Source organism: Manacus candei, unplaced genomic scaffold (assembly GCF_025592945.1).
Source record: "Manacus candei isolate 608988 ecotype Guabito, Panama unplaced genomic scaffold, ASM2559294v1 h1tg000126l, whole genome shotgun sequence".
Lineage (NCBI taxonomy): Eukaryota > Metazoa > Chordata > Aves > Passeriformes > Pipridae > Manacus > Manacus candei.
This window is the reverse complement of record NW_026138174.1, coordinates 1,638,249-1,655,000: the sequence shown is the minus strand read 5'-3', so window position 1 is coordinate 1,655,000 and position 16,752 is coordinate 1,638,249. Positions and strand designations below refer to the sequence as shown.

Below are 16,752 nucleotides of genomic sequence, written 5' to 3'. Positions count from 1 at the left end.
ACCTCTGGGTTCTGCTCTGTCCAGCTGGTTTTCACAAGTTTGTCCCATGCAGTGACAAGTTGGTCCCAAATCCCACTTTAGCACAGTGAGACATAAGTATGTTTTTGTGTGATCAAGGCCACTTTCTGGCTGCTGGAAGGTCTCTGTGGGTGCAGGAGGGTACCAGGTAGCACAGACTGAGTCTGGCCACTGGTCTTGGCTAACCTTGGCTTTCTGATTTTAGCAGGCCCTGGTGAATTCAAGGGGCCTGCTGGATGTTCTTGTTGTAAAAGAGCAGGAAATGAACAACAGGTTCCTAAAACTCCAGCACATTACAGCACACAAACATTTTAAGGAGTAAAAATGGCTTAAAATTTTTTTAAAAAGTGAAAGATAATGTCATACTTGGGGCCTGTCTCTCCCCTACTCCCCCTTCTCTTTCCTCCCCAGTGAGGGCTTCTCAAAGCATTTGGGGGAACAAAACATGATCCCAGCACAGTTCCATAATTCCAGGGTAGCTCCATAATTCTTCCATACCCATCACCCAGAAAGGCTTGTTTGCTGCTGTTTACATCTCTGAAGTCACACTCAGTCTAACATAATTATTACAGTTTATGTTCACACTGGTCAAGACAAAGGGTAAGCTTAAGACTTTACTTGTAGGTGACTCTACCCATGAGTTTGGACAAGCCAACCATAGCAACTTATGCTCCTCATATATAACTCTTCTGGCTAAGTACAAACAAGACAAAAGCATTTTGTTTCTCTCACCTTTCTTATGAATTTAATTCTATAGCTGAAAATTGGCCTTTCACTGGTCTCTCTCCATACCTGCTTTTCCTTACTCTGTAAACTAACATTACCCTTCTAACAGTCCTACATTATCAAGCACATTGCAATGTCAGACTTTAATTATGAGAGAAGTTTTGAAACAAACAGCCTAGCCTCACTCACATTTAGTGAGAACATTTGGTGCTGAAGCTCTTTATTATCCAGTTTACAAAACATTTCAAGGCTAATGCATTCATGTGCTGCAGGGTTAATTGCACTTAGTATTCCATTAGCAGCAAATGTGTGCCCTTTTTACGTTGAGAAAAAAAAACAGAGTATAGACATTTGTGTTATTTTTCAAAGTCTGAAATACTTTTATTAAATACTTTCGTTTCTGCTGCAGAAAATAAGAAACTTTCATCTCGGCCCCTCACAACCAGCACTGCTGGTTCCTGGTTATATTCTGCCATTAGTTATTAGTACTGAATATTGGCAATATGTCCCTTAGTATAATCAGTAGTTTGCACGTCTCTGTTAAATGTAACCCTCATGAGCCATGAGGCTCAATGACCCTAAAAAGTAATGAGATCCTTCATTGCCCATAGTGAAAAAGCCAACCTCTGCCACGCTGTCCCTTTCCATGGCGTCCAAAATTGTCCTGGGGTCACACATATATGAGTGTATCGTAGACAACTTTCCTTTCCTAGAAAGAGAAAAGCCTCTTTTCCTATATCTCTGTTCAGGGATGTTACAGGGAAGGGAATTGTGACTTACCACATACCACACGCCTCGGGATCCTGGTACGTCAGCTCTGTCTGGCAGCTCCTGTTTCTTATTTTAGGGTGATGCATATAATTAGGAAACTAGTGGGATTCACCCCAGTTATCCATGAGCCACAGACATCTCAGAGTTAGTGCTGACTGCTCCAAACGAGTCACGCAGGGTGCCCTGCAGTCACAGGGGAGGTGGGTGGTGTCACCAGGGGATGATACATCCTGTCTTAAAAGTGGGATTTGGAGACATGTGGGCTAATTTACCGTTTGGAAGTCATGGCAAGAGAAGAAGTCTAGGAGAGAGACACACAGCAGAGAGACATAGCAGAGATGCTGCTCTTGTAGACGGGTAAAGTTACGTCACACGAACCCCCCCAAACATTCCACTTGGGTGTCATGCTGAAATGAACATTGTCGAGCCGTGTCCCTGCCCAAAGGTAAGTGTGAATCAGCAGGATCACAGAGCTCCATCTGTGGAAAGCAGAACATCTACCACGTTTCTCCTCCTCGGGCAGAAGTGGCGTCTGAGGCGCCCGCGGAACTTCTCGTTTTTGCTCACACTCCCAGCTGAGGCCTCTCATGTTTTCTCCCCCACACATGTACATGCACACATGCACCGATTTCTCTGTTCTCCTCTTGCAGAAGCTACCACTGCATCAAACAGATGGTGATTCTGGCAGACTATTTTTAATACCGCCCAACATTCGAAGCTCAGATAAATGAGTGGTTTTCTGAGTGTCAGCTGTTAATTAGTGCAAGAAATAGAAGAGAGACTGATAATTTGGGTGTAGTTGGGCTCATGTTATGTTTGCATCTGAATTCAAAGAATGAGAAACCTGGAAGATGTTTAGATATGGGATTTTAGGTAAGGGTTCTGTTGGATATCGGGGACTATAACTGATAGGTCATTTATCGATATTTTTTGAGGAAGACCTATTTTCTTACATACCTAGAACTATGAATTCCTTCCAGTGATTCTTACAGAGTGGTATCTAAAACTTCTGCTTTGGTTTGATGTGGGCCACTGGAGAGACAGGGAAAAATCACAATGAAAAATTTCACATCAGCCTTTTGCCTTCGCAGTTCATAAATCCTGCATGAAAGCTGCTCTTACAGAAGCAACAGCAATTTTCACAGCCTATGCAAGATACATAACTGAGTTTTACCAGAATCTTTTCTGACACGCTATCCCCCAGTCTCGTTAGTGAAAGATTATAATTTAGATTGTTTCAACTCTGCAGTTTCAACCCTGACTCTGAACATTGCTCATTGAGCTGAATGAAAGACATCACCAAGCGCTCAAGTCTTGAACACAGCAGGCTGAGACCAGAAAAAATAAGTAGAACTAGAAACTGAGGGCACTCTGGCTTCAAAAATATTTCTGCATTATTTATTTAGGAATTTTACTAGGGTAAAAAAAATCAAACAGGAGTTAAATTTTTGGAACAAAACACAATTACTGACAAGAGATCAGAACAGGATAACATTGTGGACAGGGTTTGCTGTTTACAGAGAGGATTATCTGTTCTGAGGATCAAATATAGAACAGAAATTGGATTTGTAAGCTATGTTTTTACCCATCCTATCTGAAAGCAAAATACAGCGTGATTAGTTGTAAACTGCAGGGTATGTGCACAATGGTGCCTTAGTAATATCTCCATCACAGTCCTTAATCTGAACTGCCTCTTTGAGTGGGAAAGCCAGTCAGAGTACTAAGGCTCTTAATCCCTACTCTGACCGAGAGGGGTTTACAAATCCTCCTAGAGCAGAGGTGGATACTATGGATTAAGAGACAATGGCTCCTTATTTCAGAAGAAAAATGTTTCAAAAAATGCAGAACTGTCTCCAGGAAGGAAACCAGTCCCACAGAAGTGAGCTCCAGGCCAGGGACCAGGCATCCCCATCGAGCCACGCTGTCCTACTTTGCAGTCACTGCATGCTTCATCAAAATATTATTTCCACTCCAAAAAGCCTCAGTTATTATTCATTCTGCTTTTCCCCCATTTGCGTCATGTTACGTTCCAAGGCAGACAGGCAGCATTCCCCACTTAAATCAAAGGGCTGATCCTTGGTCTTGATGGAGACTTACTGAAAAAAAACAAGCTAAATTCAGAGAGGACTAGTTTTCCTGTAATTTTTTTTCTACACGTGGTAGAATCATAGCACGGTTTGGGTTGGAAGGGACCTTTAAAAGTCATCTAGTTCAACCCCCTGCAATGAGCAGGGACTTCTCCAGCTGCATCAGGTTCCCCAGAGTCCCACCAGACCTGGCCTTGAATGTTTTCAGGGATGGGGCATCCACCATCTCAGGAGTTTTGCTAACAGTAACAAGGACTGAACTATGGTATCGTGGCAACTCTCAAACAGGGGAAACAAATTGTTTGCAGATGCTGCATCACTTTTGAGGAATATGTTCTTTTCCTCCTGGCACAAATCCAAGGGAAATGCAATTAACAGGGTTTATATGTGGCTGATTTTCTTCGTGGCATTTAGTCATCAATCTGCAGGCTGAAGCAGAGGCCTCTGTTTCCCTTTCCCAGGCGGTGTATCACTGCTGTGACTCTGCTTAGACGTGATTTTGGCTCTGCCTTTGCTTTCAGAAATGACAGTGGCATCTGAGTGTCTTGTGTTGACTGGTCTTGCAGCAGACTCTCGTACCACCAGGCAATGGGGTCTGTATTCACTCTTTTTCCTAGGAGGTGAGTCAGGAGGTTCATCCCTGGCTTTTTTTGGGCTGTGCCGACCTGCGCTTTTTTGATGTGTTTTATGAAGAAACCTGGAATTTCCTTATAGGAAACCCTATACATGCATGATCTTAGCTCACTGCCACAGCTGTAGAAACTGCTGTGGTCTCCTGCCTTTGGCCTCTGTTATGCTCCATAGCATGGTCTCAGTCCTGTCCTAAGCAGGGATACCTTCCAGCACCAGGCACTAATGCAGGGAATGAGGTGCTGTGAGACACCTTTCAGCAGTGGCTTCTCACCCAGCATAGGAGCAGGGTCCTAAGCAAGACCATGACTGTGGGTCAGAGACAGCTGACACAGATCTGAAGGCAGATGAAGTTCCTCAGTGCTGACTGTGGGTCTGGATCAGACCCACAGAGAGAAACATGTCATCACAGAGACCCAGCCTGAACAGGAATGGCTTTAGGACACCTACCAGAGCAAGGACATCTTCACAGGACTGGGTGAGATGCTGCCCTCAGCAGCTCGTGCCAACAGGGCTGCCTGTCCTCAAAGCTGCAGGTCAGCCATCTGCAGCTCACGGGACAAACCACGTGTCCCAGATGGCTGAAATGTGGCCAAGTGTCCCTGTGTTGCCTTGGTGCTGCTGATGTGCCTGCAATGATAATGGACTCCAGGCAAATAGGATTCCTATACTGTGCTGGAGCCGTCAATAGTACACGGTACTGCCCTCCCGTCTCTCTAAAATACATCCCAATTGTATTCCATCAGCACAACTGGCATTGACTTTGTTGGGAACGCGAGCCTGCGGACAATAACAGGGACAATTGCATATTGCTGGGAAACATCTGAGGCTGGCTGCTGTGTTTTAGAACAGAAGGGAGATGACCAGAAAAGCTCAGCAGGCTGCAATAGAAGAAAATTTTAAATAGCATGAGCTTTCTGATTAAAAAACCAGCCAGCTGAGGACAACCATCCTGAGATGGGTATCAAAGTGCAGTGGGTGATTCACAAATCCATTTGTAGCAAACTTCAGTAAAAGTGTCAAGTATGGAAAGCTAAAAATCATGTAGGGAGATAGCTTGTGATCTAGTACCACAGTCTTTGTTTTGCTTCCCACTCTTTCACTACTACATGGAGTAAAAGGAAACATCAAAATTCATCCTCAGTGCACTGAAAGCTCCTACTGCTTTCTATGCATCAGGTCAGGCCAGCTTTCTTACCTTTAATGTTTCATCTTCTCTTGTCTGTCCTGGTCAATAATAATTGATTTCCAGGATAAGGAACCTCAATACCTGAAATAGCACTCCTGCCACATCACAAGCCTTTACCTTCTGTTCAGCTGCAATTACCATCATCTGCTCAGTTACTGCATGTACCAGTTGTTGTTCTCTCCAATATTCTGTCAGCCAGTTTTAGCAGCTATCAGGCTGGCAGGATGCTGTGTTCTGCTAGAGCTGGATTTCAGCCCTATCTGAGCTTGATTGGCAATGTTTTATTGCTCTGATTGCTGCTGTAGTTTAATAACCAAGGGTCAATCACTGGGTAACACAGACTTTTAAAACACACCCATTTCCCCAGCAGCAGTTACTGCCTACCTCAGCAATCAAGTGCCTTCATGTTTCATAGAGATTCTGCCTGGAGTAATCTCATCCGGGTCAGAAAACAGGGAAGGTGGGTCACAGAAGCCCCTGCAAGTGACCTCTGTCATCCTCTTCTCTACCACAAAACCCCTGGTGCTTCACTCAAGAGTAGGAGGGCTCCTCACACCAGTGAAAACTGAGGGCTGAAGCTTTGCTGAAGTGTCAGTGCATTTCCAGGACTAACCAGCCTGGCCAAATCCTGCCATGTTGTCCCAGCTCTCCTGGTACTTCAGGCTCGTGATGCCCCAAGCTCTGAGTAGGCATTAGCAGCCCCTCACTGGCAGAGCATCCTGTGGACTCTCCCATGGCTTTCCCACTGCCAGTGGCAGAGGTCTGATCCTCACCGTGTGACCCCTTCAAGTGAGGGATTTCCCCTGGTGTCCAAAAGGCACCTCAGACAAGGCACATTCCTACAATTTAGGAATTAAAGCACTCGAAGGCCAAGGCTGCTGGAGTGAGGCCGCAGGCCTAATTACCTCCTGGCACCTACACCTTTTGGGAGAGTCTTTAATTAGATGGTGGCATGTTATTTTTCCAGCATGATCCTGAATTTACAGAGCCTGCCCAATCCAGGGAGAGTGGCCACAGCCCCCCACTGCAGGTAGTCCCCCTTCCTGAAGACCCTGCCTCCTCCTCCCAGCAGTCATCCCAGGTGACACATTCCTCCTTTTCTAGGTCACCAGCCTAGAGGCTGATCCATGGGCATGCACATCCCTCCTATCTGTGTTGGCTGGCAATATGAGAATATGGGATACTACAGGAATATGGATACTCCCATGAGAATATGGGATACTACAGGTGGTTCTGGAGGGTGGAAAATCACATTTCCAGCAAGGCACCTGCAAGGAGAGGAGATTTTTGACCTTGATCTCCCTGTGCCTCAGATCTCATCTGCAAAATACCACTTTTTTGCTCCTCCTGAGTTTTGCCATTAGGCCTCCACAGGTCCCTTTGAGCTGCTGCATCCTGAACCCTGAACAGTTCCAGATCCCTGAACTGTGTCACTCTTTCTTCTTGTGGGATGTGAGAGGGAAGCTACCCCTCCCCACACCACTGCTGCCCCAATGCAAGCCTCTGCAGCAATCCCATTAATTCAGCAGCCCCCAGACAAACCATCCCCACTGCTCTCTGCTGTTCCTGGCTCTAGGAAGGTGGGCTCGACCCAGCTGCAATGAGGCACTTCATTTCCACAGCAAGTTCAAAGCCTCCATCATAGTCACTCACACAGTGAGTTTTCTCTGAGAGAAGAGACCCAACACTGGCAGAAGCATTCGAACTCAATCCTATTTTCTTATGTCTGCAGTTTCTTTTTATTCCACCCACACTTGCTTTTTCCACTGCTGGTACTTTCTGATGGCTACTTTTCCCCCAGTATTTCCACTAGAAAGAAGACTTTTGGTTTAGAGCACTGAAAGATTTGACAGTGCAATGTGTACCCACAGGGGGCACATGAGTTTGGAGTGAAAGCAACCTCAGGGACCTCAGTCAGTGGAGCTCAGACATCCTATAACCATGTATTTATTGGAACAGCAGACTCCTCATGCAGAGAGTGCTGCTGTTGAGTTCTTGAGAGTTTTCTTTCAGAGGCAGCATGCTGTCTCTGAATCCAAAGAGAAATCAAATTAGGACTCCTGGGTTCCATTTCTGGCCTGCCACTTAGCCGTGGTAAGGTACTGGGCAAGTCATTTAACATAAATAAGCTTCAGGTTACAGAGCTGAAATATTGTACATGGGTGTAGTGAGGCCGATGAAAAGTACTACAATGGTATTATTAAGGTGCTTTCTGCACCCCAGGTGCAGAACAATTTCTTAAACAGGGAGGGCCATCACCCAGATGTCCTGATGGACACAGGAATCTTGGGAAAAATGGTAGCATTGGAATGGGTCACTGAAGGCTGTGTCTCAGTGGGATCAGGGGATGTTGTACTCAGATGCACTGCTCAGTCTTTTCTGCATAGGGGCTGCCTGGTGTGTGTGGAAGGATGGGGCTATGAAAAGGTGTTTGGGGAGGTGGGAAGGTAAGAGTGGCAAATTTTGTAATTCCAGGTCTGAGCTCTGACCTAGCAGCAGGAACAACAAAACCCAACAGTCAGCAGGAAATTTGGCACGGGCTGGGGGGAAAAACCCACTGCTCAGTTTACAGCTAGCATATGCTGGTACAGTCCAAAGCAGTGCCCTTTTCTTACATCCAAGGCCCTCCCCAAATCTGGGCTGCTTTGTTCCTAAATCCGGGCTCTTACATCCTAAAATTTACAGTTATTATCACCCTGCAGCAGTACTGCACTATCAAAAACCTTTTGCTCTCAGTTCACTGCTCATTATTCATTCAATAGTTCATTATTGCTCTACTTCTGAACAGCAATTAGGTCGCCAGGGCTTTGCTTGCTTTATCAAAATAGACACAGGTATTAAACAGGAATAGAGAAATATTCCAGCTCACAGGCCAAATCAGATAATGGAAATTACAGAATGTGCCTTAAAATTAGCCAAGTTCACGCCTGAATAGAGTTCATATCTCACTGGGAACTAATCGTCCTTTCTCTTCATCTTCCTTTTTCCCCCTGCTGCTGTCCCGTTTGGAAGGTGATCTTTAGTAAATACTGCAACTCCAAAGATATCATGGACCTCTTCTGCATTGCAACAGGGTTACCGAGGTGGGTCTGACCTTTCATTTGTGACATTCATTTCACTTCTGTTTCTTTACTTCTGGGAACGATTTAAAGATAGGCCCCAAATGATTTATTTAGCTGCTATTCAGGCTTCTCTCTCCTTCCAATCTACTGCAAGAAGAAACTGGGACAATCCAGAACTGGAAGAGTGTGGAAGCTCTGGCAGGGCATTGAGCCACTTCAGTGCTGGCTGTGCCTGAGGAACAGAGTGGAACAGAGTAGAACAGAGGAGATCTAAATCTAAAATAATAAAATCAAGTGCAGAAGCCCAGCCCTGAGTACACACAGGCTGTGTACACCTCTGCCAGTTATCCCTCAGCACTACATTTTTGCCCATATTGAGTGAAATGCAGCCCTATGTTTAGAGCCCATTTTTTAGGGCAAAATTTGGGGCCAACGAGAATCATTGCCACTAGGTGATAAGCTTTCTATTTAGATGTAGTACTGTCTAATCACAGGTATGGGGTAGTCAAAGGCAAAGTACCCCAGCAGAACCATTTTATTGAACATAAATATTCCCATATCCATTGCCCAGGGCAAGTATTTCCTAATTTATGTTGTCCTGCAAAGTCCATGTATCCCTCCCTCCTGCTGTAATTTCCTGTAGGGTTTGTTTCTCTTACCTTCAGCCTAGAGAGAGCAGCATCCAGCTGAGACCTCTGCGTTGAGAGGGATCCAGGATCATGTGTGGTTGTGTGTCAGTGGTGGAGGGTGGCACAGTGTAATATCCATCCCCTTCTGCACCACCTGTCCAGGGTAGTGGAGCAGGAGTAGGGAAGCCCCCTAGTCACCTCTAGAATCATGGGTTTATTGCATGACTCCATCTCTGAGGATTTAAAGACAAAATTGTCTGTATTGACTCAGAATTTGCATAAGTTGCTGAGCAGAATTAATGCCCTTTGCTGATTATTGTGACTGTTTCCTCCCATTTGACATTAAAGAGGTTAATAACTCTCATTTGCCTATCATGTCAAATATTTCCACTCCATCACCCAGGAATCTTTGTTTAGCAGTTTTAGTTATTCATGATCAGGGTGTTCACTGCATATTTGGCATTTTATTTTCACTAGAAGGTTTCCAAAGGACTGTGCATTTTCAATCAGGCTCCTGGAGCCAAAGTAAACCTGCAAGGTTTACATCTGAGTCTATGAGATCACACTTAGCACAGTATTGAAAAAAAACAACAAACAAGACCCCATATTCAACAACACATTTGTTTTGTTTGTTTTGGTAAAAGAGTAACTAAATAATTTGAAGACATTCATAGCACCAATAGTCATTTGTACAATATGAGTCAATACAGAGCTGCTGAGTCAATGTATCAGAAAACTCAGCTTTTTCACAGAAATGATTAGTCAATGAGTCAACTGAATAAATGAGTTAGCAGGGAGAGAAGTCTGCTCTGAGATCAAAGATGATCATGCTTTACATTTTACCAGAAACACTTCTGGTAATTGAAGCGGCTGAAGCATCAAGCCTGCCCTGTCCTGTGCTTTGACCCTTTCTGAGGTAACACAGGTCCCAGATAATTCCAGGCCAGGGAGAGGATTTCATCAGGCATTTCTAGGTCAAATAATCCTCTTTGGAACACGCTTTTCAGGAACACAACCATCTCCCTTTTGACGGCGGACAACTGCATGGTGTCCATCGATCCGACCATGCCTGCAAACACAGAGAGGTAAATCCTGCTGCCACCTGCTCCACAAAACCAGGGCCAAGCCCAAGGGAAGGGGGGTGGTCGCCTGCCTTTTGTGTGCAGTGGGAAGTGAGCAACTCCCTGGAGGGAGGGGGATGACAGAAAGAAATGCGTGCTGGCCTATAACCCCAACGCCTGCTGGTTTTGAAGGGTTTTACTTGTTTTTAAAGCAGAAGTATTTGAGGACAAAATACTGCTTTCAAGTAATTAATGTTGAACATCTGTTGCCATCCCTCCCTGTTTGCTGTCAAGGCTCTGAGCTCCTTTGTTCCCCCACTCCTTGTTGCTCTGCTAGGACACAACCAGGAGGCTACTTGAAAAGCGAAGTCCAAGTCTTTGATGAGTTTGGGTCTCTCCCATCCTGGTTTTGGCCCTTCCCCTCTCCAGATCCCTTTCTCTTTTTTCTCTTTGGTTTCCTGTTGCTTGTCCAGCCTGGCACTCTGAGTTTCACACTGACTGCTGGCAGTTACTCCTTCATAACTTATTTCATTATTGTTTATCACTGCCATTACTCTCACTGATACCCTGTGGTGGAGCCCCAGCAGCTGGGAGGGAGCTGCATCGCAGGACAATGTGTGAAGACAGAGCAAAAAGATGATCCCCACCACTGGAGCTCCCTTCTGACCTACCAAATTTTCTCACCATCTCACCATCAAATTTTCTCAAGCCTTTGTCAAGGCTTGCCAAAGAGGAGGCATTTTTGCCATGTTTGTTGCATGGCAGTACAGCACAACAAAGTTCCCTCTGTCTCTAGTAAATCAGAGGGTCATGTGTCCAGAAAAATGCCCGAAATACAAACTGCATTTTGAGTGTTGCTAACATCAACCCTCTCTGACTCTTTCAGGTCTCCATACAAAGTGATACCTGTTGGCACTGAGCAGCTCTCAGGTAAAACAACCCTTTTGTACTTAATTTACTACCGCTGAATTTGTGAACATTTGTATGTGGAAATTATGTGGCTGTGATGGAAGAAAGAAAGGTGATGCTGTCATGGTTGTGGCTACAGCAAGAATAAAGGTTGTTTGATCACAGTGTTCTGGAGGGAAGCTTTAAAAATGTCCCTAGATTTCAAAGAATTTGAGGGTGAGGTGAATGGCTGAGGTCCAGGGGACTTTCCCCATGCCTCGTCCTGGTCTGACTCAGCACTCCTGATGCCCTTGGAAAAGTCTTGCACAGAGCAGTGGGGTTTTTTTAGGTAACACAGGCACTATGTGAAAGCCTGTCCTGCAGTGTTTTGTGAAACTTATTCATCTCTCAGCAAAGCTCTACTGGAAAGCTCAGCACAACATTTGAGCCCCATGTTATTTCCAAACGGGTGAGGAGAGAACGTAATTTCTGCTGTGGGCATGGTAGCTCTAACTGTGATAAATATTTAAACACACCTGACAAGATTAAAGAAGACCTGGGTGAAAGAACACATCTGGAACACATTCCTCAGCCACAGCACTGTTGTACTCCACAGGCAGGACTGAAATGGTGCTTTTACCATTCCTCTTTGCCTGCCAGTGTCATGCTCAGCCCTGTAGCTCTCAGACACTGGAGCAGAACATTTGCTTGGGGCAATTCCTGTCGAGCATCTGGCTCGTGGTTTTGCTCATCTGTGCAGATGCAGTATCTTCTGCCACTCACATCAATGCAGCCTGAGCAGGAGCCTGAGCCTGTGCACTGTGGAGCTACAGGGAATAGCTGCTGAGGCAGAGACTGCAGGAGGATAGGAGATGTCAGCTGGGGACACTGTTTGGAGCACTAAAACAGGAAGATAGGAGAGACAAAGGGCAAGAGGTTAAGATTATCTCGGAAACACAGAGTGCACAGAAAGATCAAGAGTGAGACAGAAAGCCTGGGACTGGAAAAAGCAGCTTGCAGGAACGGGTGAGTCTGTTGGGACAGGAATGATGCAGTTTTGCTGGTCCCACCTCATCATCCTCCTTACTCTCACTGCAAGTCCCACCTCTTGTTCTTGCTTAGGCTCCTGTATTATGTAAGAAAATGCCTCACAGCACTGTCTTCTTTTAGATGGGGAGGCACAGGGAACCAAAGCCACTCCATGAGGCATCCACTGTGGCAGAAACATCTGTAGGGAAAAAGGCAGAGCAAGGCGGTGTAGGAGGATGTGGGGGAGACAGGGAGGCAACAGCAGGGAGCCTGTGCATGCAGAGGACAAAGGCAAGTGGAGAGCAAAAAGAATAAAGGGCCTATGAAACAGGGAAGAGCTTAACCACAGTAAGATTTGTAACAAGCCATGAGCAGGTCCCCTGTCAGTGATTGCTGCTCCTGCCAGAAGGAGGTAGTCAAAGCCAAGGGACACACGTGGCTGCCAAGGGAAAAGAAGGTGTCTCCTGAGCTATTTCCTTGTGACAAACTGCTGGAACAGCATCACTCTTCTGGTCCAGGAGTGCAGTATCTGCATTATCAGATCAGAAAAGGTGGGGTGGAGCATGTGCACACCCTGTGTGCCAGTTGGTGTGGGTAACCCGTAGCCATTTGCCCCAAGACAAAGACCAGCAAATGGGGCCAGCATGGCTCTACCAGGGAATGCCACTGTGTCATACCAGCTGGGAAGCTGATTGAAGGGCTTTCTAGAAAATCTACCTTTTTTTTTTTTATTCCCCAAACACGAAGCTCACCGTATATTTTTACAAGACTGTGTATAACTTTTCGCACTCTCCCAAGGCCCTCATTCTTCATCCCCAGCTGACAGCACATGGCTCTGCTTTGTGCAGAACATAGCTCACTGTGTCAGCGAGATCTCTCTTCCCTCCCTGCATTTTATAAAACAAGGATTTCCAAAGATCTAAGCTGAAAAGGGCAAGAAAAATTCTGGCCACAGGTTGCCAAAGCATAAGACAGAGTCTGCTGTGGAAAGGGGGTGAAAGTTGAACTGAGTGTGATGGAACTAATGTTCCTTGGTATCTGTTTCTCTTTCACATGGGTTGTCATTAATCTTAAGCATTCCTGACATTTTGCTGAGAGTAGAAAGAATAAAAAAACCCAGCTCTGTTCTAGTCTTTACTTCTTAAACAACTCTGCCTGTGTGATTCTGCTTCCCAAAGCAACTCATCCAAATACATGCCAAAAAGGGGGTCACCCCAATTTTCACAGTGGTGGGAGGCAATGCACCTCTTTTCACCAGTCTCCCAGGCAGCTGGAGAAGAATGACACACACTTCAACAGAACAAAGACTGTAAAAGGTGGGACTGGAAAATATGATCCTTCGGGAGGAAAATATAAGCAGTGGCTTTTATCCAGCAGAGGCGATATCCACCAGAGTCCTGCTAAGAAACTGTTCTTCATTTCCTGGCCACAGTCATGGGAGACCGCTGGAAATAAAAAAATTATTATTCCAGTGAGGGTTGGATGCAGTGGTTGTATCAGGGGTCAGCTGTCTGCAAGGCAAAGGCAAAGGCTGAGCTGCTCTGTGGGACTGTTGAGTCACATGTTGTCCCTCCTCTTGTGGCCCTGGACCAGAAGGCACATGGCTGTCCAAGCAGAGCATCAACCCCCCCAGTGCCAAACCCTTCCTTCTCTCTGGGGTGTTAAAACTCCCAAGCCCATTGAGCTGGCATCCTCTCCCTCCCGACAGCAGAAGGGCTCTGGTCTGTGTCCTCATGGTGGAACTGGCTCAAAACTCACAAAAAAATGGCTGTGTTGTCACTCTAATTAGCAGGATTCAGGCACTCTGCAATATTGATGGAGATGACAATTAAACTAACAAATCCTACTAGCAGTACGCTCTTGAGAAATAAAATTGGACTCTGTCATGTTTCTGATAGAGCAGAGAAAGGAGCTATTGTGGAAGATCAAGTGAGTCTGATCTGTTGCAGGAAAACCTGCACAGGGACTTTCCTACTGCTCCAAAGTCAGGGCAGCAAAGCACTCGGGTGGCTGAACAAGTCATTAAAGATCTCACCAGGGATGTGACCTGAAAGAGCACAAGATGTGCTGAGTTATCCCAAGTTCTCTCTGCACCTCTGTCTCCAGCTTGTTCTGGTGGATCCTTCAAAAGAAGCATCCCCCCATACCTGGGGAAATGGGTGAGCAAACCCAAGAGAGCAGTGCCTGACTGGGGTGGAGGCCAGCACGTGGGAAGGGCTCCCCCCCTGCCCCTCCATGCTCAGCAGCCCAGTGACAGGATCCTGGCCATGTATCAGAGCCACATCACCAGCCTGAGGCCATAGGCAGAGCCTTCACCTCCCACTTCACTTACTGCTCAGTTATTTGCCTTTTCAGCTTATGTGCTCTCTAGGACCTGCACAGAGGGTCTCTCCCCAGGAATATTGGCTTGCAGTGGGAGAAATAGCACAACCAAGACCTGTGTAGCTGCCTGCTAGAGGGCCCAGGTCTGAACTGGTGCCAACCCTGCCTTGCCCATCACTACTGAGCCCACCAGTGACTGCACCAGAGATCTGCAGGGGCTGCTTTTCCCCCCTGAATGATTAAATACACAAGATCTTGTGCAGATTGCTGCTGGTGAAGAGACAGAAGCTTGTCACTGTGTCTAAGTCTTCTTATTCTGGAACATCTCTGTTCTCCTTTTGGAGGCTTATTCACACTTGCAGCTCAGGCAAGACCAAAGAGGCAGAGACTGTGAGACCAAAATCCTCCTCCTGTCTGCTGCTCCTTGCATGCATCCCCCACATGGATGCCTGCATTGGGACGAGGCCAGCTGCTTCAGGATTACTCACCTGATTGGGAAATTGTGTGCAGGAACCCAAATTAACCTGGGCTGCCAAGTGAATTCAGTGCTCCATATGATGTGATTCACGGACATGGGCTTGAAGCCCACACCCCTTCCTGAGGCTTCTGTCCACCTGTGTTTTTTTTAATTACCCTGACCACCTAGATCCAAACAAACCACGAAAAGTGAAATTCAGACAGAAGCCCAAGCCAGAATCGTTTCTGAGAAATGTGGCAAGTCCAGAGAAGAGCAACAAGGGCTGGTAAAGGGACTTGAGCACAAGTCCTATGAGGAGAGGCTGAGGGAGCTGGGGCTGTTCAGCCTGGGGAAGAGGAGGCTCAGGGGAGACCTCATCACTCTCTACAACTCCCTGACTGGAGGTTGTAGCCGGGTGGGGTTTGATCTCTTCTCCCAGGCAACTGTCAGTAGGACAAGGGGACATGGTCTTAAGCTTTGCCAGGGAAGGTTTAGGTTAGACATTAGGAAGAAATTCTTTACAGAGAGAGTAATCAGGCATTGGAATGGGCTGCCCAGGGAAGTGGTGGATTCTCTGTCCCTGGAGGTTTTTAAGATGAGACTGCATGTGGCACTTAGTGCCATGGTCTGGTAACCACGGTGGTAGTGGATCAAGGGTTGGACTTGATGATCTCAGAGATCCTTTCCAACCTAGCTGACTCTATGATTCTATGAATTCACCAGCCTGGTGCTGGCAGGGAGAGGGAGATGCCCATGCCCTCCCAGCCTTCCTTGGCCACAGCAGAAAAGATGGAGGGGAACCAAGCCACCTCCCCAAACCCCATGCAGTCCCTGCCTGCAGCCTGTTGGGGCTGGCAGGATGGCAAGGGGAGACAGGGAGAGTGGGAGGATGGAGGTGGCTCCCTGGCCTTGATCCCAGCTGGTAAGAGAGTAGAGGAAGAGTTATTGCTGAGCAGGGCCGTGCAAAGCAGAGGGCACTTGGCAGTGGGTAATAAACCATCTGTGTCAGTGCAGGGTAACCTGAGCTGCCTCAGCCTGTCCCTGGTCCCCGCCCAGCAGGGAAGGTGTGCGCTCTCTGCCAGCCCTCCAATCCGGCCACGGTGGGAGTCACAGGAAAAAATGCTCCTGCCATATTGCCCCACACCTGCTTTCTTCCCTGACCTGCTGGAGACAAGGCAAAATGGCTCCTTCCTCTGTGATGTCCCAGCCAAGCTCCCTGCTGAGATTGGCAGAGGCCAACGGGCAAGGAGCCGAAGTCCCTGTGCCCGCAGCGAGCACGGGAATGAGCCATGGGAAGCCCGGGGAAGCCTGAGCCGGCCATCCCCTGCCCAGAATTACACGATTGCAGCACCTTCTGGAGGGGTGGGTTCTGATTTTCTTTTGTCAGGTGTAAAACACCCTGTGTGTCGTGCAGAAATCTGACTTGATGAGCGCCTGCGTTTGCAAACGCTGCACGTTCACGGTGCTGCTGTGGGGGGGTGAGGTGAGAAGAGAGTTGCTGTTGGGTTTTGGGGTGCTGCAGCAGGAAACCCTGGGCAAGGTACCCAAGCTACATGCAGTAGGATTTCCTTTTCACAGAGGGAATCACAGCAAAAGAAATGAAGAAGCTGAGGGAAAAGGTATCTGTGTGCACCTGGGCTATCAGCCCTGCCCAGACGTATAAAAAAAAGAAGGCAGAGGGTAATAAAGAGCGTAAAAGCACACGTAACCCTCCTGTTCTGCAAAGGAGGGGACAAGTGAGACTACTCGATCTTGGAACCACGTCTCATTTCCTTCAGAAACAGGGGTTACCAGAGGTCTCCCCCTCAGAAAGGAACAGGGCAGAGAAATGGATCTTTGTCTCTTTAAGATGAGATGAACTGCCACTCTTAGTCATATATCTT

At 46.9% G+C, this 16,752-nt stretch overlaps 1 protein-coding gene across 1 annotated transcript in view; it reads left to right on the top strand.

The window, feature by feature from the left end:
- PDE9A (phosphodiesterase 9A) overlaps nt 1-16,752 on the top strand; it is a 50,304-nt gene that overhangs the window by 4,853 nt on the left and 28,699 nt on the right. The window contains exons 2-4 of the mRNA XM_051770827.1: nt 8,434-8,504; nt 10,120-10,197; nt 11,060-11,103. Of these exons, the coding sequence (XP_051626787.1) occupies nt 8,434-8,504; nt 10,120-10,197; nt 11,060-11,103 (193 nt within the window). The remainder of the gene's footprint in view (nt 1-8,433; nt 8,505-10,119; nt 10,198-11,059; nt 11,104-16,752) is intronic.